This window comes from Gymnoscopelus microlampas (assembly GCF_963454915.1).
Source record: "Gymnoscopelus microlampas genome assembly, chromosome: 21".
Lineage (NCBI taxonomy): Eukaryota > Metazoa > Chordata > Actinopteri > Myctophiformes > Myctophidae > Gymnoscopelus > Gymnoscopelus microlampas.
In genome coordinates, this window is record NC_139958.1 from 25,012,268 (window position 1) to 25,036,701 (window position 24,434).

Sequence of the window (24,434 nt, forward strand, 5' to 3'; positions counted from 1 at the left end):
TGCATTTCCACTTAAACCTAGAATTTGGGATTACTATATATTTTCCAGTTCCGCCCTTATCTGTTGGGACTAAGTGTAATGGCTGCTGGACAGAGTATGTTGGAAAGAACATTCTGCAGCCTGGCTCCACTTCAGAGAATGCAGCCGTATTGTAATATCTGCTTTGCAGAAATCTGTCAACCAGGCTCATTTGGCCAAAAATATATGTATTTGAATGTTTGGTATTCATCCAATTTTAATGAAGCAGTTAAACATGTTTTTGAGGAATATACATTTGGAGCTTGTCAAGGGTGAAAGTCAGTGACATCTGGGTGATTTGGGTAAAACAGGGCGCCATTATGACATACAGTAGATGGAGAACAAATTCAGATAATCTGATAATCCCCCCACCCCCCTCTCTCTCAATTTCAATTCAATTGTCTCTTTCTTTCTCCCTCTCTTTATCTTCCTGTGTCTATCTGTAATAGGCCTATAGCTTTAGAACGAGCATGGCCACAGTCACTGTTGTAATACTAGATGGTTACTGCTGCATGGTTAAAAAAATATGTGTATGTGTGTTATTTAGAATTGTGTGTGTGCAGTTAGAGATTGATGGGAAGAGGTGTGTGTGTGTGTGTGTGTGTGTGTGTGTGTGTGTGTGTGTGTGTGTGTGTGTGTGTGTGTGTGTGTGTGTGTGTGTGTGTGTGTGTGTGTGTGTGTGTGTGGGGAACATGCGGACGGAGAGAAGAAAGAAGAGGGAGGGGTTGGAGGCAGACTCGTGCCCTTGCAGCTGGTCATTGGTTGGAGCTCGATAGGAGGGGAGGGGCGTCTATGCCACTGTCTCTGTAGAAGGAGAAGCAGAGAAAACACGGGGGGAGAGAGAGAGTGAAGGCAGGCAGGCAGGCAAATGAACACAGGGGGGTTCTCCCAGCACTGGAATGCCTATACCTCCCTCATTTCCACTCCAGACATTGTTGCTGCTTCTCTGGACAGACACACACAGGCTGGGGTGCGTGTGGGCGGGCGGGCGGGTGGGCGTGTGGGTGCATGTGTGCAGACTCTGTCGTCCGAGGCATCAGTCACCTTTCTGCTCTGACTTCATCCTCTCAGTTCAGTCTAGTGCGTTGCACTTCCACCGCGAAGAACCGGGCAGGAGCCCAGACGAGGACGGAGGACACGGGTGAAGGAAGAGAAAGAAGGAAGGAAACGGACAATCTATCTACAGTATAGATGGGACAGTTGGGAAATAAGAGAACGGAATGAGAAGTCCAGTGTTTCCCTAATGCGTGGCGGATTACACAATGTTGCCTGTCCACTGGAAGCTGGTGTGACTGTATGGACTGAATTCATCACACAGATGGCTCTCAAGCTGTGCTTTCCGCAGGAACAGCAGACGCTGGTGCCATCTCTTGACTTTATAGGAGGCTAAGGACAGAGGCTTTGCAAGCACATCTTGGACTGAAACAATATAGATTTTTCTTTTGCAATTTTTCTCAAAAGGCATGCGCCTTTTGAGTTGGAGAGCGCTCTGTTATGGCTTTTGTTCCCACAAGGAAGAGGAAGAAGAATAGGACTGTGTGTGTATATCTACATTTATGTTCATGTGCATGACGGTGATTTTTCTAACCGCGTAAAGAACGTTTCCGCCTGCCGCGAGGACCTTACCCTAGGGTTTCCCTGGCTCCAAGCCCTTGACGTTACAGAGGGCACAGACCTCACAATGAAACCTCTGCACGAACATCTGCTGTCGGGCTGAAACCAGCCAACTATACAATCAACACAATAGTCTCTGGTGTTCCCCCAATATACCCTTCTAGGGTCCTTTGGACGCACATTCTCGCCCCAAGATGATGAACTCCACCCTCGATCCATTGAATCAGAGCTCTGCCGGTTTAGACCCCCCCAACCCATCTGCTCCCTTCTGCCTGCTGGAGGTAGGCTACTCTCACATCTTCAACATTTGCCTCCTGGAAGTCTCCATCATCCTTCTCCTCACCGTCCTCATCATCTCTGGTAACCTGGTGGTGATCTTTGTCTTCCACTGTGCCCCTCTGCTCAGCCAGCACAGCACCAGTGCTTTCATCCAGACCATGGCCTACGCCGATCTACTGGTGGGAGTGAGTTGCGTCTTCCCATCTCTGTCCCTACTCCATCACCTGGAGCTCGATCCCAAGCTAACCTGCCAGGTGTTTGTCTACTTGGTGTCCGTGTTGAAGTCTGTGTCCATGGTGTCCCTGGCGTGTGTAAGCGTGGACCGCTACGTCGCCATCACGCGGCCTCTGACGTACGCGTCCCTGGTGACGCCGTGCCGGATGCGCTGCTGCATCGCCCTCATATGGCTGTACTCCGCGATGGTCTTCCTGCCGTGCTTCCTGGGTTGGGGGAAGCCGGGCTACCACGGCGACGTGATGGAGGAGTGCGCGATGGAGTGGAGCACCCGGCCGGAGTTCACGTCGTTCATCGTGGCGCTGCTCTACGCGCCCGCGGCTCTCACCGTCTGCTTCACCTATGCCAACATCTTCAAGATCTGCCGGCAGCACACCCGGGAGATCAGCGAGCGCCATGCCCGCTACGGACCCCAACAGACCCCACCAGAGGGACGGAGGGCTGCTGTGGGATCAGTGGCAATGGTCAAAGACAGCAGTGGGGTAGAACAAGGTCAGTCGCCCAACTTGGCGCAACGTGTTAAATCCCAACATCAGCAGCCCCCGGCACCGTGCCCGGACAAACGCTATGCTATGGTGCTGTTCCGCATCACCAGTGTGTTCTACATCCTGTGGTTGCCCTACATCCTCTACTTCCTTTTAGAAAGCGGAGGTGTCTACCATCACCATGCGGCCTCATTCCTAACTACGTGGCTGGCGATCAGTAACAGCTTCTGCAACTGTCTCATTTACAGCCTCTCCAACTCTGCCTTCCGGAAAGGCCTCAAACGCCTCTGTTCCTTCTGTCTGCAGCGCAACCGTGGAGATCTAGGGGTCACGAACACCAAGAAGGTCTCCCTGGGACCTGTCGGACAAGACCACAGAGGATCTGGATACGACCATGGGGAATTTACAGTTGGGAAAACATGTCATGTATAATATGAGCGCTGAGGGAATCCTTGTGCTGTAAGGCATGTGAACCTTTTTGAAGTTGGCAGAAGTGTTTATTTAGATTTAACAAAAAGAAAGAAAGAAAAAAATAAAGTGATGGATGTACCACCGCTATTTCTCTCTGGTTTGGAGGTTGCAGAGGGCAGCCGTCAATGCTTTCATGGGCCACAGCTGGCAGTCAGAGAGGGAGAGGAGGGGAAAGAACAAGGGACTGAAGGTTAAAATGAGAACAAAATAGTCCCGCGGGGTATTTGAACGAGTTAAACTTGTAAACATCATCTGACATAGATACACACGCACAGCTTATGTGTAATGATCAGTGGAAGGACTGATAATAACCTTCTAAGAAATGAGCTTGGACGTTATTTCACGGGTGGTAGTTAATTTATTTTGCCAAAAAGACAGGACAAAACTGAGAAGTGTTGTTCTTAACTGTACTGAGAAGCAGTATGTGAAACAATGTGACCTTTCATGCATTGCGTGACAGACACACATACACTATGTTGCAAGAAGGAAAAGAAAAATGAATGGATGAATGCAAAAATATTTTATAAAAAACAAAACAGAAAATGACCACTTGACTGCTGCTTTTTAGTACAAATAGTCTGAGGTGAGCGCTCAGTACTAGCCTCTTTAAATGTTTTTATATACAGTAATATATCCCTCTGGGTGTTTGATGTAAATACTCAAGGTTATGTGATAGTGTGTGTAGTTGTCTTCGTTTATATTTAGTTTGATTGATTGACTGGCAAAGCTCATTAAATAAAAGAGCGGTTAAAAGAAAGTAATTAGGTCTAGTCCCAGTTCACAACTCACCCTACAGTATTTGTGGGATATATGTATTAAAAAAACATCTAAACAATACAAGGTCATTATTATAAATAGAATATGATGGTTTGTTTTAAGAGATCTCTTTATAACCTTGGATGTTTTAGATTATTTATTAAGTAATCTTGTACAGTATAAAAAGTAATATCCTAACTTAACAATTTGGTTGACACATTGATCCTCCTTTTTGTAATGTTTCACACGAGATGCTGGTTTTGTTGTACGACTGTGAAACCTGTGAAAAACGACAGTAAATGTTGCTTTGTTCATGTTTTTCTTTTTTGTTCTGTTTACTGACTATGCTATTTATGATTGCATAACTGTGTCCAAGACCTTCATAAACAAAGTGTTTTGTTTTCAGGATACATTTGTTGTTTGTACGGCAATAGAATATATTCTCCCATGCCATTTTCAACCACAGGTAATTGAGTTTTCTAATTACAGCACTCCCAGTGAAAACCTTTGGCCTTTAGATCATTGACCTTGAGATTGTCTGGCATGTTGCCGCTGTCGGGCAGAAACCTTGTATCTCCATATTTAATCTTTTTGCTTTTTCATGAATCAATACCGGATGTTATAGTTCATCGTATGACAGTGTCAAGCAAAATAAGCGAAAATTAGCTTGTGACTAAATAATAACTACATTGGATCCATTTCCTGAAAAGTAACGCCTTTTGGACATAAGGGATCCGCCCGACAGCGACGATGTGAGCATAAAAATAAGTCGTGAATGGCTGACTTTGGGCCCGCTTCATTTTCACGTTCTAATTATCTTCTCACTAGCCTATATGCTGTGATTGCGTAACTGTGCCTGCAGCCAGGGACATGCGCGTGTACGCATGTATGCACACGCATGTGTGTGTATACAGCGCACACACACACACACACACACACACACACACACACACACACACACACACACACACACACACACACACACACACACACACACACACACACACACACACACACACACACACACACACACACACAGACAGACAGGAGGAACACATGCACACAGAGAAGACAAACAGTCCATTCTCTCATGACTCCTCTCTAACCTCTGCCCGGTGCCATGAAGATGTCCCCTTGACCCCTTCACCGTTTGGCGTTGGAGAGAGAAAGAGAGAGGGAGAAAGACGGAGCATCCTAGATTATGTTGGTTTGCTGTCGTTTTGTTTTGTCTTTTCTTTTTGCTTTAAATTAACATTTGAGTACAAACTATTGAGGAAGAACTGCGTGGTGCAGGCGTCTGTGTGTGTGTGCGTGTGCGTGTGCGTGTGCGCGTGCGCGTGCATCTAAGTAAGAAGTTGGGACCAGTGGCTGCAAGTTAAAGCCATTATTAGAATTTACTTTGTCCCGTTTGTCATGTGGTCTCTATATTGCTGACATTCAGTTAATTTAGGTGCAGTTAGCTTTACTTTCCTAGGCTACCAAAGAAAATCAGATTGTGAGGTTTGGACTGGCAGATTTTATTCCTGTTATTGATGTGTGTACACAAAAAAAAACTGTCTGAGCAGACTGGTAAGGCTGTTGTACTGGTCTTTAGCACTATATGGCTGTCTAGAGGGCGTGGTATTTTCTGACTGTTTCTCTATTTACAGACTGTTATATTCTTAGCTTGATGTGCACAAAGGTATTGCTCTTTTTCTATTAATATATGAGCATTGTCTGTTTTTACTGTGATGGAGTCTTCTGTTTAGAGCATTTCATGTTCAGAAAGGGAATAATCCGAACTCCTTTATATATACTGTATATACGTTCATGGAAATTTGAAGAAGAAATTGTAATTCAGTAATAAGTCATTATTGCACAGCTACTGTAAAATCCAGAATGTTGATTTAACTGTGAGAGTTTAAATGAACACTGGATTTTACTTTGCGGTAGTTTGTCCAGAGTGTGGGTTGATTCATGCATGACTCTTAGACTGTTAGAGTGTGTGTGTGTGTGTGTGTGTGTGTGTGTGTGTGTGTGTGTGTGTGTGTGTGTGTGTGTGTGTGTGTGTGTGTGTGTGAGAGAGGTGGGCATACGTTCATTGATGTTCAGAGGACAACAGGAATCCTGCAACCAGCAGCTCACTATTCTTTCTTTCTTTTCTATTTTTATTCGGCATGGTTTGGTTCTTGGCTCTGATGCTTAGATTGGACGCCGGTGTCGCATGAAGAAACTAGCCGCTCTACAAGCTCACAATGCGGCGTTATGCACTGTGAGCTTGTGGAATTATTTTCTGCACGCAACAAAGTATAAAACAGTTTTTACTCTTCTTCACCCATTTGGCATCTGAATTTCCTTCCGGGATCAATAAAGTTCATTTGAACTCAAAGCCAGCATTATACAGTGATTCTCAACCTGTGGGACGGGAACCCCAGGGGGGCCCCACAGGATTTTGGAGGGGGGGACCCGACAGGGAAGTGACAATTTTAGAACTTTTTAACACCCAAAAAATGAAAATAATAATAAGAAAAGAAAAAAGACCATTACTGCATCAAAAGTAATCAGCAAACTATACTTTAAAAACTGGTCAAACATTAGCCAAATTGTCAAATAATATAAGGCAACATTTTTTTAAAATATCAAGCTCACAACGCCTCGCAATGTTGGATAGAGGCGTTGAGAGCTTGTAGATCTGCTATTTTCACTATTTATCTGTGGAACCGAGTCAAACTAAATGACTAATTGATGCTTCTACAATTACAAGTGCTTATCAGGGTGGGGGGTCCCCAGTTCAAATAGGATTGTTTTTTGGGGGTCGCGGCCTGAAAAGGTTGAGAACCACTGCAGTGGATGACGAGGATGTTCAGATTGCCAGTATACTGTTACTGTACCAAGGAATAGTCTTCTCTCAACTCCAATTTGATGTAAACACAGAGTCGGTTGTCAAATGTAGGCAACAGACTCATGTCTTTGAAAATATCTAATTTAATTTTGATCAAACATTCATTAAAAAGTATTTCAACTTTATTTATTTGCTGGTTTAATGGGTTGTCTATGGACAAGAATAGGCAACAAAGGTTTGCTCCGAGATGATTGGAGCCCAGCAAAGAGGAGGTGGCCCAGAAAGCGAAATTAACTATTAGCCAACCTGACCATGTTGTGTCCAGTGAATTCATAGTGATGTAATAACCAGACCATGTTGTGTCCACTGAATTCATTGTAATGCCTTCAGGCTGGTGTTATGATGTGCCCCTTAGGAGAACAAACTGCTGCACTAAGTCCTTCATTCCTTCCGCTAACAGGCTATTAAATGCCGACAGTAGAAATTTTAAATGACTGTTAATTCTGTCTTTACTCGGTTTATGTAACCGTAAACGACAACAATGTTTTATATTATTAATGCTGCTTGTTGTCTCTCTGTATTGACCTATGTATGTTGATCTGTTGTAGCCTGGTTCCAGACGAATCTGCCATTGCAAAAAAAAAAAGCCCACACAGTGATATTGTCTGGCCACGCAAGGCTAGATCTGTTGCCTCTGATATATACAGTACCTTGCCTGTGAGTCTTTTGTGTCGTGTGTATGGACTGGATAAGCTGCAAATGAATTGACCGTTTTGGGCTCAATAAAGATGTCTGAATCATATGTAGTCCTTGTGTCTTTAGATCGTTATTGTCAAGGGCTTCGATTTGACCCTCCTTTATAAATGTACAGTGTACCACTGTATAGTAATGGAATGGCCTATTGAACGTGCCATTATCAAGTAATTAAGTTTTGTTTATTTTTTCATTTATTTTAAGAAATATATGTGTCACATGTTCTGCTTTATTTAGATAGGCAAATGTAGGGAGACAGAAAACCAAAGGTAGAGAGAGAGGTGAGACAAACGAGACAAGACTGGAGTCGGATTCTAACTCGGGTCCTCCCAACTGACATGTTGTTGGCCCACCAGCACCCCTATGCCAACTTATTTACTTTTAGCATCGCATCGACTATTGTTTATTTTCTATAATAGCATGAATACAGTACTGTGGCAAAACGATAACTTAAGTCTTTATGGTGATGCTGACTGACTGCTAAGAGTGATGTCACTAGTTATTGGTGTATCAATAATGGGTAAGAATCACACACACACACACACACACACACACACACACACACACACACACACACACACACACACACACACACACACACACACACACACAGAGCAGTACTCTCGTGTCGTTCTTGTGGGAAAACATTTAGTGTGTCTCCAGAGAGCCCTGCTCACTGTGGTGTTGACAGTGCAGAGGAACAGTGTGCATGTTGGGATATTTTCAGGGGACAGTAGTAGCTCTGGTTTGGATTTGAAGTATGAATGGAATTTCTGTTTTTTACATCATATTTCTAACTGCACGGCTAAAGTGAGTGTGTGTGTGTGTGTAATCGTGATGAAATTATAATGAATTGTGGGTTAGTACACAAAGAGGGGTGGAATTGGTTCTCACTATGTTTCAAAGTAATGTCATTCAATTCTGTGTTGCCAAAGTCCATTAATATTAAAATATCTCTAATGCTTTTGGGATATTTGCTTCTGGGGGATTCTACTAATGTCTTTTAAATCCTAACAGTTTTGTTTTTTTTAAACTCATGATGTTTCAGTGGTTCTCAAACATTTTTCATGTCAAGGACCCCCCAAATGATATGTATTTACCCGTGGACCCCCTCATCTCAAAACATTTAGTTCCAGGGACCCCCAGTGCACAAATTGTCATGATTTTTTCAAAAATAGCAGATCTACAAGCTCATAGCACGGCACTCAGTGCCGCACTATGAGCTTGTAGATCTGCTATTTTTGAATAGCCAAAGAAATCTTAAAATGACACAGATGCGTTCCCGGATTGAATGGGTTAAGTCTGTACAGTACATGCTGTGTTTATACTGTATATTGTGGCGAATGTGTATTGAGTAAATAAATCAAAATTCTCTGACATTATCTGCTGTGTGCTTTGAAAGGAGGATCCTCGTGTGTGTGTGTGTGTGTGTGTGTGTGTGTGTGTGTGTGTGTGTGGTTGTGTGAGAGAGAGAGAGAGATCCCAATGCACTAAAACCCTTAACACGCATCTGTGACAAATCAGACAAGAGTCTGACAGAATATAAATTCTGCAGATAACCCTGGCAGTATCACCCAGAGCTGAACTGGATGGCTGTGCGTTTTTGGCTTGACAGATAGACATTGATCGAATACACTAGAGTACTGACTGAGGATGTGTGGTGGGGTGTATGCAGTATTCGGATTTGGCCGTATCTTTGATATAGAACTGACTGACCGATTCATCCAAGCCACTCATGTTCTTGTCCGCCTCAAATGGGTCGAATTCATTGCAATGGACCTCTCAGTGCTTTAGTAGTACTAAGCATTGCAGAGTTATAATTTCTTACTTTAAATAAACAAATGAATAAATATGGGAAACACCTCTGGAAATGTGACAGGCGGCAGCTCGATGAGATCACCCGGCCTGTGTTCCTGCGGATCGAGCCCATTAATTTCCTTTATTTTATATACAAGTAGCGCACTCCCTTGCTTCCTTGTTCAGATTCTCTCTGTAAGGAATGTTGCACTTGATCTTTGCCTGGTCCATTCGTGTGTTGTTGTTTTTTGTCCGTTCTCTCTTGTTTGTTGTCGCTGTGTATTTGTGCTTACTTGGCAACATGAATGTTTTCACTAACCTCCTGGAAAAAATGGCGACCGCTACCACGTAACACTGACCCTATGACATATTGTGAGCCATTTAGGCTTTATTACACTGTGCAGTTGACAGACAGGAAGCAGAGAGCAAGATGACATGCAACACACGTCACAAACTGAATTTGAATTGATGATATTTGCAGTTATGGTATCCAGTAAAGCGCTCAGTGTTCATTTATTTATATTATATACTTTCATAATTGTCACACAGCCCTACTTGTCCCCAGGTTCTTTGGTTTGCCCCAGCATGACCCTTTAGGAGCAGAGAATGAATAACAGAATATCGTTATCCATTGTGCTTCGTCAGAGCAAACCAAGGACATCAGACTGGAAGCCCCTCCCCCTGGTAGCATTTTACAACCTCATCACACTTTGACATTTTAGGCTTGAGATATTGTCCACATGCCAGTAGAGCGCTATGAGCTTGCAGAACGGCTATTTCCAATTCGTGGTGTGTAACTAACTATTAAAATAATCAGGCTTACTGTACATTATATCTACAGTAGCTGTGTCCACTGTGTCTCTTCTTTTAGTTGCTCACGCACATCCACACTTCTCTCTATGTTTTTACTCCACTGTCACGCAACACCCCCTCCCCAGTCATCCAGGCCCGCTTTCGGCAGCTAATTGGCCATTATGTTAGCGCTCTTTGTACAAGCTCTCACCACTCCAGATAAGTATGGCTAAGTGGTGCTTGTATAAACATGGATCCTTATCATTCCGTTTAGGGAATGTCGCTCAGTGTAATAAGAGGGGAGAGCGCAGGAAAAGCCTTATATACTGACATTGCAACATGCAAGCTCACCCAAAAATACGCGTGTGAACCATATAGACAGCATCCTGCGAATGTACCAATGCTCGTACAGTAAGCAGTAAACTGTTTGTGTACACACACACACACACACACACACAAACACATGCACACATAATGCAAACACACAGACTTCCACTGTGGGGAGTGGTGGTGGTTTAAAAAAAGGCCACTGCTGTTTGCCGTCTTTGTTTTAGCATCCCTCACTTCCCGTGTTTCTTCTCGTGCTTGCTTTTCTTTTTGTTCCGCTCTCTTCCTTTCGGGGGAAGCTGCAACCCCAAATCTGGTTAATGGGCGAGAGAGGATAACAAGCTGCACGGAAAGCGAGATATTTGTTAAGCATTGAACGTGGCGTTTTTTGGAGTATCAGCGGAAAGGACCTACAGTATATCCACCTTTTATGAAATGTGTTGATGATGAGGCAGCCATTTTCTCTGTGATTGAGTGGCCTGATAGCCTGTCACTGATGGTACTGAAAACGGTCAATACCTCCGTGTTAATTTAGAGCTTACAAATGTAACCAAATGAACCCTTCTGATGGTAAACAGTAAAATCCTCAGTGTTAATTTAGAGCTTACAAATGTGGGGAAAGAGTTAACTGTGTATGAGTGTACAGCAGGATCCAAGCACCGTGCTCAAAAATTCAAGGATTCGGCCGGGACCGCTGGCCTTGCGGTCCGGGCACCTAGCCTCCAATGCTCTGATTAGAAAATGACTTTCATATCGTGGCCCCCTCAGTGGCACCAGACAAGACTTGTGGGAAAGACGAGGTTTAGTTTTAAAATCTGATGTTACTTGTCCCCTCAGCCACTCACTCACTCACGCCTCAGACCTTTATGAGATAATTAATCAGGACAGTTTATTATCTGTATGGGGTTAATTGGAAACACTGTTGGAGTTGAATCCTGTCTAGGTAACCTTACTCACTGACGTGTGTGTGTGTGTGTGTGTGTGTGTGCGCGCGCGTACAATATATTACTTATTTAGAGGCTGTTCTGTTCCACATAAACAGGGCATCAATAATGTAGCAAAGGGTGATTAATCTTTGAATAGCAAGGCTTGCCTAAGATTCTAGTCTGCAGTATTTACTGTGTGTGTGTGTGTGCGTTCTCATGTGTGTTTCTTTGCATTGTGTGTGCCTGCGTGTGTGATATTTCACTCTGTTGTAGTCCATCAGAGAGGAGAGAAAACCATGATAACTACTTAAACGCCATACGTTGTTGAGCAGAGTCCCTCATGGCTCCATACTAGTAACTTTTCTGTTTTCGCTCTACATTAAATAACCTCGCTGAAAATAACAGATCGACAAGCTCACAACGCGTCACAGTGCGACGCGTTGTGAGCTTGTCGATCTGCTATTTCCTGCGAAGGTTTTCCCAGATTACTGATGTTGGGGTTTCCAGAGCTATACTGTTTTTGTGTGTAAGTGCCATTTGAAAGCACACAAATGGATCTGCCCTGAATGATGTGTTTTTTAATCTAACCCTTTTCTTGAATATAGTACAGTTTAATAGTACTAGACCATACCCGGTCGGCGCAGCGCATCCGTGGGGGGGATATGCGCACATGATCTGGCAACCCGGGAGGCAGTTCGTCCCATAGCTGGGCAGCCCCGTAACCATGGCGACAGTGTTTGACACAAAAACGCTAATAAGAAGCTGAGATTTGATGAAATAGAAAAACGGGCTTCACAGTTGCGTTCAGATGGTAATGGTCAATGGCTGTGTGCAAAATCAGAGCAATTGGTCCAGCCAGTGAGGAGAACCGGGTATCTTCACTCACGTACTCACCACCACTACAGAGGTTACTAGAATTATAGTATGATAGTTCAAAATAGTACAAAAATTGCAAAACAGCTTAGGCATAAGGGGGGTACATACATGTAGGTAAATGCACCATATTGCTCTGAAATATTCATGTAAAGTGTGGGTAATTAAACCAAAGCTGGACTCTCAAAAAGGCAATTTCTCTGTACAATACACCACTATAATATACTCTGTATCTCATGGGAATTAATTGTTTTGTTCCTCGTTGTCTGACCTTATCCAGCTGAGGGCACACTTGCTACAGCCATGCCTGAGGTTGAATAATAAGAAGGAAATGCAAAATGTCAGTTGAAATATATATTTTAACGCATATACCCATATCCTCAATTTATTCAGAGAGACGATGAGAAAATAACATTTGATCAAAACTTTAATAAATAGTTTAACATTGCTATCAACGAGGTGAACAAAAATGGTACAGTCCAGAGGGTGTCAAACTCATGTTAGGTCACTGGCCTGATTTAGCAAAATAGGAAGTTGTAGACTATACTATACTATAGTCCAAAGTCCCACAGGGATTTTCCAACAGTGTGGGGAAAGAGTTGGTTCAAGAACATGAAAGTTGTAGCTGGAGTGCCTCACCTTTTATTGGTCAGAAGCCGTGGAATGTTCAACTCTGTGTTTTGGTTCCTTTATTCGGGGATAAACTCCAGTGTCTCCTCAGCTGTGAAGTTTAGCAAACCATCCACAGCACCATGTGTGTGGCGGCCCAGTTTAGTCCATGTTTGACATGGGAGAGTTCCTTGAGTACAGCGGTTGTCCCAGTTTAGCACCCTGTGAACTTAAGGGTGATTTATTCTTAGTTGCATGCCGGTGTCATGCACTAAAAATAGCCGGTCTGCAAGCTCACAATGCATTGCGGTGCGTTGTGAGCTTGTAGATCTGCTAATTTTGGTTCTGCAAGTTCAGTGTTCTGATCAGCCGTCTGAAAAAACGATGTTGGTATCAGTGAAGTGGCTCTGGACTGGCTGCGCTCCTATCTATCAAACAGGTCATTTTCTGTTGCACTTGGTGATGCAACCTTGGGGAACTTTTGCAGAGTTCCCCAAGGTTCGATCCTGGTTCCCATTTTATTCATTGTATATATGCTACCCTTGGGGCAAATCATGCGTAAACATAATATAGAGTTCCATTGTTGTGCAGACGACACACAACTGCATGTCCCCATAAAGCCTGGTTACACCGATGTCACTGGCATTGAGTCCTGCTTCAATGACCTCAAACAATGGATGTCTAAAAACTTCCTGCAATTAAAAGAAAATGAAGTCATTATATCCACCCCTCCTGCACCAACACACAAATAGTTGACAATCTCACTTCAAGTCTTGGTGCCCTCTCCAAAAATGTCAAAAAGAAGACCCGTAACCTGGGTGTCATGTTTGACCCAGAGCTGTCTTTTGACATCCAGGTGACCAAAGTAGTTCAGTCCTGCTTTGTCCGGCTGAGACAACTTCTTTACAGCTTCAGACCTAGAAAAGGTCATCCACACTTTTATCTCCTCCAGACTTGACTATTGCAATGCACTTTATTCAGGGGTCAGTAAGCGAAATATTCAAAGACTGCAACTGATACAAAACGCAGCTGCCAGGCTCCTGACCCACACACAAAGAGAAGCGAGCACATTACACCAGTCCTTGCAGCCCTTCACTGGTTACCTGTGAGTTTTAGAATGGATTTTACTGATTGTTTTTAAAGCCCTAGATGGTCAGGCTCCTGCATATATCTGTGATCTTTTAACTCAGGCCGCTGCCTGAGATCATCCAGCAGGGCTTTTGCCGTTCGGGCCCCTCGGCTGTGGAACTCACTACCTGGGGACACAGCTTTTTCTTAAATTATGAACTGTTGTATTATTTATGCAATTCATTTCTGATTTTTATGGTATATTAACCACCCAGTACAAGCTTATCACCTCCTCAGTCCTTTTCTCACATCCCTCATCCAGGGCAAATGAAGGCTGGATATGTGAAGATTTGTTTTTTTATACAGTATGTTTATGTAATAGTGGTGTACTCTCTCCAGCCATGATACTGCAGTCAGACATTGTAGTACTGTACCTCAGCAAGCCAGGGCCTCAAAACATATCTTTGTTTTGTAGGACTTTGCTGGTTTTACAAACAGTCGTGTGCTGCACATGACTATGAATACGCAACTGTCATTGACTCTTTCATACAGATATTCATACCGGTATACCCAAAACATATTAATTCACTTCACTTAATAATGCACACACACACACACACACACACACACACACACACACACACACACACACACACACACACACACACACACACACACACACACACACACACACACCTCCATGGGGATATCTACTGTATACCCGCCATAGGCACCCACAGGGTTAACGAGAGGTGAATTTGCTGTAATTTAACTATAAAAACAGAATGACGGATGTCAATGATACAGCCAAGCACCCTTGGTTGTATCATTACAACCAAGGGTTGTAATGATACAACCCTTGGTTAGTGACGGAATTCGATTGTGATTTTTAATCACAGCCACTTCTAGGCTATTTTGCAGAGGCATTTCCACTAAATGGCCTCTAAAATGTAGAATGTGAGACGATACACATTCTACATACAGCTGCTTTCAGACTTTATCTCTTAGTGGACCACTTGAAATTAAATAAATAAATAAATCCATGACCCATTTGTCCAATAAACTGCACCTTTTACTATGTTTAATAACAGTAACAAAGCCAAACACAACACATAGTTTATTCCTGTGATCAAAGAACAAGGAACTTCCCTTGGGAGAACCACACAAAACATTTAAAGGCCAACTTTATACAACAAACCATCACACACACTACAACTCTCTTGTGCAAATACACAAGCTCATGTTAACAAACCGCTGCGATCCAAAAAGCAACACACTGGCTCACGCAAAACGGCATCAACGCTCCTTTTCTGTGAGAGAGAGAGAGAGAGAGAGGGGAGAGAGGGGGGGGGAGAGAGAGAGGGAGAGTGAGCGAGAGAGAGAGAAGCTGGGTGAGCTCCTACAAGTTGGTCAGGGTGCCCGTGTTCAGTGAGGCATGGAACTAGGAAGAATATTGTTTACCCCTGCATGCGTTTACTTCCTACCGGTGAAACTTCTCACTGTCCGGAGAAAGGTGCATCAAAGAGGAGAGACCAGCTGTACACTAGGAGTTAACAGTGACAAGGGAATAGAATACACAGGGAAAACAGTAGGGTAGAGGAATATATACATTTTTTGTTCAACTTCATGGTCAAAGCCTTGTATAATCAACAATGACCGAATCTGCCTGCAGCTATTAATGGCCCACCTAATGAGAGGAATGTTGCAGGGACGTGTTGTGCTTTGCCAGGCTGATATTTCTTGATGTTCTTTGTGGTTCATTTGTTGATTCACAGCCCATTTCTCTCTTTGTAGTGCCCAGTTCAAAGCTGCTGGGGTCCGGCTACACAGTATGAGTGATATTCCATGCGAAGTGGTGAATGTGTGTGTGTGTGTGTGTGTGTGTGTGTGTGTGTAACATGCTGTACATGGGTTCGGGTATATTTGGCAGTCCACCTGCAATACCCTTCACGAACAGTACCTGAGAATATTAGGGAAAGCATCTGTGTCCTTTTCGATTTTTGCGTTGGCAATTCAAAAATAGCAAAGCTCACAGTGCGACACTTTGTGCCACGCTTAGAGCTTGTAGGCCTACATCTGCTATTTTTGAACTTTTTTGAAAAATCTTGAAAGTCTGAAAACTACTGATTTAGAGGGCATTTGTAGCATCGGCCTCGGATCTTAATAAGTGCTTTAGTTAACCATAAAGCACTTACCATTGTGAAAGAGCTGCCTAAGGTTACACGTTGGGATTCACTGCTCTACAAATGCACTGACAGCTCAAAACAAAACAAGCTCAAATAAAATGTGAGAATTTCTCCCAAGCATAGATCAGTGTAGAGTTTTAGCATAGTTATGTCTCTAATAGAGAAGTCCTGATGCAATCAGGACTTCTTTTTCTTTTTCTTTTTTTTTTTCTTCAAACTAGTCTGACATTGATTGGATCAGCAGTTTGTATCTGCAGCATTCTGAATTAGTCTCAGCAGTGAATGTGTGGTATGGGTGTATCCCTAATCTAAAACAGCAGCAATCCAACTAACATTCAAAGCATTTTGAGCTTTAAAGGGAAATGAAACACACGTGTGCTTGGGTGGCGCAGGGGTAAAGTACCTGTCCACCGCCGGACAGCGTACCCGTAGCGGCCCGAACCTCTAGTTCATTGAAAATAGCAGATCTACAAGCTCAAGGTTTAGAGGGAAAAAAGTAGGGGGCCGAGGATAGACTCTGGGTGACCCCGGCTAACAAAGTTTACAGCATACTACACGGTAGGCTTTTACGTGGTTAAAATAATTGATCAGATCTTCTGTGTCTCTATGTGGTTGGACAAGCCATTTGTAGAGGTATAGTAGAGGTATAATGTGCTGTGCAGCATGGATCTGGAGCATGCACACACAGCATAGTATATGTCTGGACCGACCACATGCAGAGTGCTGGCTGTGAGCTCATTTAAATTTCATCCTGTGATGCAATCTAAAGAAACACTTGCAGTATTTATACATATTCAGTCCTGGCTGATACCATTTTTCAACACTGCAGTCATGATGGTACAAAAGTAAAGTCTTCTGTTGGGGTGTAACAGCTTATCAAACTAATCGATTTAATTGATTACGAAAAAAGATAATTGATAATTTTATAAAATAACTGATTAGTAAGCGATCCCTATTTTGGGCATGTCATTATTGGAAAAAAGTAAAAAAGATGCAATCGTAAAGCCAATTTCAAGCTCATAAGCTTGAAGATTGGCTATTTTCACAATCTTTGCGTGACACCATTGTGCGACAAAGTATAAAATAATGCTGAAGAAGATCATCTATTTGTTGATACTTATTTTAGTTTTGTATAAAAAGCCACGCTTCTCGATTACTCGCTTAATCGAAAAAGTCATAATCTCTACTCTCGTGGGCCATTAAAAACTGGTTCACGATCTGTATTATGACTGTTAATTAACATCAGGTGACAGTAATGAGCTCACCTATTCTTCTCACCTATTGGAACTGCATCAGGACACCTAGGAAGAATGAACTACTGTAACCACTAGTTACAATAGACTATTAGCTTCACTACAAAAGACAGATGGGAGTGAGAAAGAGAGAGTGAAACTCAGTCTTAGAACAGAACGCTCTGTACTGTCCTCAGGCCCCAGTCATCTATCCTACTGCTTCTGCTTCTGAATATACATACGTATTCTGTATGCAGGGATGATTGCACACAGGATACCGCCCCTTGCTGGGCTTTCTACATACAGTACAGTGTGGCTCTTTTCCAGTGGTGTAAAGCAACTAAGTACATTTACTCAAGTACTGTACTTAAGTACAATTTTGAGGTATTTTTTACTTTACTGGAGTATTTCCAGTTTTCAGTACTTTTACTTCTACCCCACTACATCTCAGAGGCATATATTGTACTTTTTACTTCACTACAATTATTTGTAAACTCGAGTTACGAGTTACTTTGTAGATTTTGATTATTATTACAAAATATACATTAACCACTTCAGCCCTATATACATTTCGCCATTTGAAAATAGCCGATCTACAAGCTAACGTGAGCTTGTAGATCAGCTATTTTCAAAAGATGTTTATACATTTTATACATTTGAAAACTTGTGAAATGGGACATTCTGCATAATGAGTACTTTCTCATTTTGGTACTTTAAGTACATTTTGATGCCAATATTTTTTTACTTTTACTTTTGAATTCCGGACTTTTACTTGTAACAGAGTATTTCTACATTGCAGTATTGATATTTTTACTTACAGTAAGTAAAACATTTGAGTACTTTTTCCACCACTGCTCTTTTCCACTACTAAGTGTAACCCAGAACCTTCCATAAACCTGAAACTTTCCAGAACCCAGAACATTTTGTCTTTTTTTGTTTACCTTTCCATCATTTATAACCAAAAAGCACTCTGGGAGCTGATTTCACTTTTTATGCATTTGTGGGCTTTATAAATATCCAACCAATGAAAAGTATTAACAAGAACTTGTGACTAAATAATAATAAAGCAACAGATTTGGACATAGAAAGGTTTTCCACCCGACATTGACATTGATCTTGAATCATCTTCCCCCATCCTGGTGTCATTGTTAGGAGTCCCCCCAGGACAGTGCCATTACGAGGGACATCAACAGGACATTCCCTGCTCATGACTACTTCAAAGACACTGGAGGAGATGGACAGGACTCACTCTATAAGATCTGCAAGGTGAGACACACATGTACACACACACTCACACATACAACCTCCCATTGGACGTTTTCTATACAGAACTCTACTGTGCTTCCAATATTTCTTTTGTATTTGTTTTTAGGAAAGCTTAAATATGCCAAAGAAAAAGTAAAAAAAATAAGAGACTTCTGACTCAAGTTTTTTGTTAGAATCAAAGCTTTGGGATCACTTACTTATGTGGGAATGAATTGTGCAATATGCTGAACATTTTTATTCATTCATTCAGTTTTTGCAACTTACAAAGCGTAAGAGCGGAGGGGTAATCCAGACCGATGTGATCTTTCTCCGCACCGGTCTAATGCTCAAGTTACGCTCCGTTGTACAAAGCTGTTGCCTGCCGAAAATAGCAGATCTACAAGCTCAAACACACAATGTGTTGTAAGCTTGGCTACAACACGCTCGGCTATTTTTGGTACGCAACTCCCTCAAACAACGAAGCATATGGCCAATCTTTGGTCTGAACTAAACCTAGTCGCCCAACAACAGGTCATTATTGGTCGAGTAAATAGAGTGTACTAAGTATGTAATACTAAGTAACGTCGGTAACAGGTGGACATCAAACCTCTGCGAGCAACTGAGGAATATACATCTATCTAAATAATGCACTCATTACAATTCGCACCTCCAAAATCCAAATAATGACAAACAGTACAACAGTACAAGTACAAGAACAGTACATGCTGAGGTTAAAACGTTTTCAAGGAAAACAGCATTAGTTAAGCAGAGTCGTCGTGAGTAGACAGGGATATTCATCAATGAGCAGAACTGACACCGTTTCTGAGCTGGTTCAATGAGTTCATAACAATCACTGTTGTTCTCTGCAGCCACAAAGTATGTAATCACTCACACACATACTGCATAGTACACATCACCCAAATGCAAATGCTTGCACGCACACACTCATACACACACACACACACACACACACACACTCATACACACACACACACACACACACACACACACACACACACACACACACACACACACACACACACACACACACACACACACACACACTGCCTACATTGCCTCCACCGCTCTTTCCATAATCCTTTATCAATTTTTGGCAGCAGTGTGCTCTGAGTTGTTTAATTTTCAAATACATTAACTATGTATGAGATGAGAGGGTGGCAACCACGTCCTCAGGTGCGTTTGAATAATTAATGGGGCCCCTCCCTCCCTGGTGTGTGGATTGATCTTCACATAAGTTGGAGCTGTGCTCATAAATGGTGGTTTGTGCAGCTCACTGGACCAGTGCAGTCGCTGTCTGCCCTTCCTCTCCTCACATGCACCTTCTTCTTCTTCCTCCATGCTTCCTAATGCTTAATTAATATACCAGTGGTTCTCAAACTTAGTAATTTCAAGGACCCCCAAAATCAGTGTCCAAATGGAATCGGAGTTACAGACTGGTAAGGGTCCATTTGGAACCCCCTCGAGGAACCCTGAGGTTATAAACCAGTGGTTTATACTAAAACAGCAGGTCATAGACCCGCTGTGAGCTTGTAGATCAGCTATTTTTCTATTTTTATGGTAGATGATACCGGTCCGGGATGCGATTTTGTTTTTCCCCAGTATGGCTACAGGTTAGTTGTAGTACTTACTACTTCAGCTGAGCTAAAATTGTGCATTTGAGTTTTGAATCCCAAAATATGTTTTAGTTTTTTTGAAAGACTACTTTCAAGGATAAGAAAATAATGTGATATATTTAAGAGGGTAACATACAATTTGTGTGTGTGTGTGTGTGTGTGTGTGTGTGTGTGTGTGTGTGTGTGTGTGTGTGTGTGTGTGTGTGTGTGTGTGTGTGTGTGTGTGTGTGTGTGTGTGTGTGTGTGTGTGTGTGTGTGTGTGTGTGCGTGCGTGCGTGCGTGCGTGCGTGCGTGCGTGTGTCTCCCCCTCAGGCATACTCTGTATATGATGAGGAGATTGGATATTGCCAAGGACAATCCTTCTTGGCAGCTGTGTTGCTGCTACACGTGAGTTCACCTATTGACAACATCCTATTGAAAGCTTTACATTTCTTCCTTCGTGTGGGAGACATCGATAACATCAACACTATCTAGGTGGAAGTAGACACACAATATAAGTGTGTGTGTTGTAAATCTGATTATGTTAAGGGTTTTCTGTGATATTCTCTCTTGCCTCTCATACTGATAGTTAATTTGCGTATAGCCAACGCTACCATCTAGTGGGGTATTAGCGTAGTACAGCAGGCTCACCTATCAACGTTGAGGTTTCTTGTCGGCACTGTTAATTTAACTCCAGGGGTGTAAAAAATAGACCAAAATAAACCCGTAGCAGAGTTGAATTGTGTATGATTCAAAAATGTAAAAAATTTACAAAGGTCAATTTGCGATTGGAAACACAATACAAAGTAATTAAATTATGTTGGTAAAACTTTGGTCGTCCAGCCACAGATCAAGTCTATCTTAACCACCTAAAACCTATACTTAGTTGACGGTATTCCCAAGGGCTCTGTACTTAGTTGACCGGATTCCCAGGGGCTCTACCCTACATATCTTCACCAAAAAAAGCGGATCAACACGCTCACAACGCTTTGCGTTTAGACGCGCTGAGAGCTTGTAGATCAGCTATTTTTGCGCAATGTCCACCCTGGAAAAGGGATGCTAGGGTTCCAAGTGGTTGAGAGATTTTTAATGAGCATTAATTGTGGTGATTGGTGGTTTTCAGATGCCTGAGGAGCAAGCCTTCAGTGTGCTGGTCAAGATTATGTTTGACTACGGGCTCAGGGACCTCTTCAAGCAGAACTTTGAAGATCTACACTGCAAGTTCTTCCAACTTGAGAGACTCATGCAGGTCTGTACAGTGTGTCTGTGTGTCTGTCTGTCTGTCTTGTCGAGGCAGACAAACACAAAGATTCTAATCCAGTGCATTATTTTGTTCCAGGACCCTCCAGAAGCAAATATTTGAGTTAAAAATGTTGTGTAAAAAATATATATGTATTCAAAGATTTGCACAAGCTCATAGCGTGGCACTCGGTGCGCGCATATATCTGCTATTTTTGAATAGCCAAAGTATGAAATAATGGTTATAGCTAAAAAATCTCAAATGACACAGATCCCGGATTGAATGGGATAACTGATGTTTTCTCTTTCTTTCTCCTGTCGTGTGTGTGTGTGTGTGTGTGTGTGTGTGTGTGTGTGTGTGTGTGTGTGTGTGTGTGTGTGTGTGTGTGTGTGTGTGTGTGTGTGTGTGTGTGTGTGTGTGTGTGTGTGTGCGTGCGTGCGTGCGTGCGTGCGTGCGTGCGTACTAGGAGTACATCCCAGACCTGTACTCCCATTTTGTGAATGGGGGTCTTGAAGCTCATATGTACGCCTCCCAGTGGTTCCTTACTCTCTTCACAGCCAAGTTCCCCCTCTATATGGTCTTCCATATCATCGACCTGCTACTGTGTGAGGTAGATAACTCTCTCTCACACACACACACACACACACACACACACACACACACACACACACACAGGTATACATATTGTTGCTGTCGGGCAGATACCTCTTGTACCCATATTCTAACTTTTTGTGTTTCTTTAATTAAATGAATTGATTTTACTACTTAGAGCTTGCCGAACTGCTACTTTTGCTATTTTTGAATTTGAATCCTGAAAAGTAACAGTTTTGGACATATGAGGTTTACACCCGACAGAGACGATATGATACATGATCATCTACTGTATATATGCAGTTGGGCAGAAACCTTGTATGTGCAAACAATAGGCAATTGCATAAAAAAATAATTATCATATCATTAAAAAAACACCTAAGAACTGAAACAAAACATTTAAAAGTTAAAACATGAGGGCATAAAGCCTAGAGGTAAATGTTCCAGTGGGTCCAGTGTAGTTATCATTTAGTCACAAGCTCTTGTTTATACTTTTCATTGGGTAGTTACTGTATTCATAAAACCACACGTAACCACTTTCAACCTGGCACTGTGAGCTTGTAGATCGGCTATTTTGCTACTTTTGTGTGACGCTGTCATACGAGGAAGTATAAAATAGGGCATTGATTGGGGGGGGGGGGGCATAAAAAAAAGATTAAATCTGGGGAAGGTTTTTGCCTGACAGTGTCAATATTCTATTTAGTTTCATTCAAATTGCATAACAGTGTATGTGTCTTTTTCCAGATGGTGTGTCTATTTGTTTTTATTCTTGCCACTCTTGCTGTTGTTTTCCTCAATCTATTTAAAGATCATAAATTAATGTTATTGTTGTTTTTTTGTCAGGGCATCAGTGTGATCTTCAATGTAGCCCTGGCACTTCTGAAGGTAAGATGGTCCACTGCTCATGCACAGTATGCATTGCATACATGCACACACAACACAAATTGTCAACAATGTCAGGCCATACTGTATTAATGCCACATTGATGCACTTCAAGAGAAACAATCCATGGTAGCCTTCTACATGAGCAGGAATACACACATGCATGCATACAGTACACAGACACTGTACTGTATACACACAGAAGACACACAAAGTGTGATCCTGTATTCCCTGATTTCCTAGAAGAAGTACAGAGGTGAGGGGATTGATTTGTAGGTCGGCTCTAAGCTCCCCTCCTTGGAAATGTCTCTCTATATTTTCCTACCTTTGCTGAGGCCATGGGTCTCCATGGATGATCGATTGAAAAAAAGTTATTTTGTGAACTATCTCTTTAACTACCTGACCGGTTGGTGTTGAAAATGATTTGTGTTGTCAAACTATACCGTAGTCGTTTGAATTTGGGGCATTTAACTGATGAACTGTCTGAACTGAACAAGAAGTGGATCCTGCATTCTATTTAGAGGTCTGACTCAACGTGTTGGTTTGTTTACTCCCCAGACATCAAAAGATGACCTGATTCAAACAGACTTTGAAGGAGCACTCAAGTTCTTCCGGGTTCCTGTTCCCAAGCGCTACCGTTCAGAGGAGAATGCCAAGAAACTCATGGAGCTGGCCTGTAGCATTAAGGTAAGGCTGATGTAGAATAGAAGGGAAAAGAACATTACTGTAAACTCAGGGGTTCTCAAACTTTTTTATACCACGACCCCATATTATGAGGGATTTTTTGGGGGTATTTGAAAATAAGTCCTAAGTAAATAGTTTTTGAACAGCTAAAATCAGTTTGTGTGCCTCAGCCTCTGCAAGGGCTTCGGTGTGTTGTCTAGTGTTGCTGCTTGTTCTCGGTCGGTGTTAGAGGTGGAGCTGAGTGTGTGGCCGTCCTCTTCACGTTGTCATGACGACCTCACTTTTATTTTTTTTGGTTGCCAATGCGTGACCCCAACGGCACCTTCCCCGCAACCCCGCTGCAGTGTAAACTATTAACCCATTAAGACCTCTGATTCTATAAATGCCTTCTAAATCAGTAGTTCTCACACTTTTTCATAATTCAAAATGATTCAAGATTAACACCGATTTTTCTAAAATGTTCAAAAATAGCAGATGTATAAGCTCGCAGCGCGGCACAAAGTGCCGCGCTGTGAGCTTGTATATCTGCTATTTTTTAATAGCCAACGCAAAAATAGAAACTGACACTGATGCTCTCCCGGTTTTAATGGGTCAATCTATAATTCGTAAACATTTGAAACAAACAGGAGGTGTCAAGGTGTTATCCACTTATAGCTCTGTATTGTGTAACAACAGAAAACAAACAAATTAATCTGAATAATAATTATTTGAGGCTTTTGTTCTCTTCTGTAACAAACTAAACATGCTCTAAGTCCTGTCTGTTCCGGCAATGTTGTGTAGATGCCAGTAGGGGCCAATGTGGAGCTGAAGTAGAAAGTTTAATGGATACAGTGAACTGAACACACGCACGTGCACGTGCTCACGCACACAGACACACACACACACACACACACGCACACCTGTGTCCTGACCTGTTTTTAAAAGACCGGCCTAGTTTG

General features: G+C 42.4%; 3 protein-coding genes across 4 annotated transcripts in view; all 3 read left to right on the forward strand.

Annotated features, from left to right (window-relative positions):
- The window catches only part of rc3h2 (ring finger and CCCH-type domains 2), a 309,407-nt gene that overhangs the window by 93,994 nt on the left and 190,979 nt on the right, over window positions 1–24,434 (forward strand). The window lies entirely within an intron of this gene.
- Window positions 1–24,434, forward strand: part of rabgap1 (RAB GTPase activating protein 1) — a 111,810-nt gene that overhangs the window by 60,075 nt on the left and 27,301 nt on the right. For both annotated transcript variants that reach the window (XM_084047478.1, XM_084047479.1), the window contains 6 exons: window positions 18,394–18,507; window positions 20,433–20,507; window positions 21,223–21,348; window positions 21,806–21,949; window positions 22,774–22,815; window positions 23,371–23,499. In XM_084047478.1, coding sequence (XP_083903604.1) covers window positions 18,394–18,507; window positions 20,433–20,507; window positions 21,223–21,348; window positions 21,806–21,949; window positions 22,774–22,815; window positions 23,371–23,499 — 630 coding nt within the window. The remainder of the gene's footprint in view (window positions 1–18,393; window positions 18,508–20,432; window positions 20,508–21,222; window positions 21,349–21,805; window positions 21,950–22,773; window positions 22,816–23,370; window positions 23,500–24,434) is intronic.
- Window positions 1,039–7,447, forward strand: LOC311038069 (putative G-protein coupled receptor 21). Its single transcript, XM_084047380.1, has one exon. It carries the CDS (start codon window positions 1,827–1,829, stop codon window positions 3,060–3,062), a length of 1,236 nt encoding a protein of 411 aa, XP_083903506.1. The 5' UTR covers window positions 1,039–1,826; the 3' UTR covers window positions 3,063–7,447.

What these genes read in the sequence shown, in the direction of transcription:
- LOC311038069 (XM_084047380.1), top strand. Translation starts at nt 1,827, where the DNA reads ATGATGAACTCCACCCTCGATCCATTGAATCAGAGCTCTGCCGGTTTA.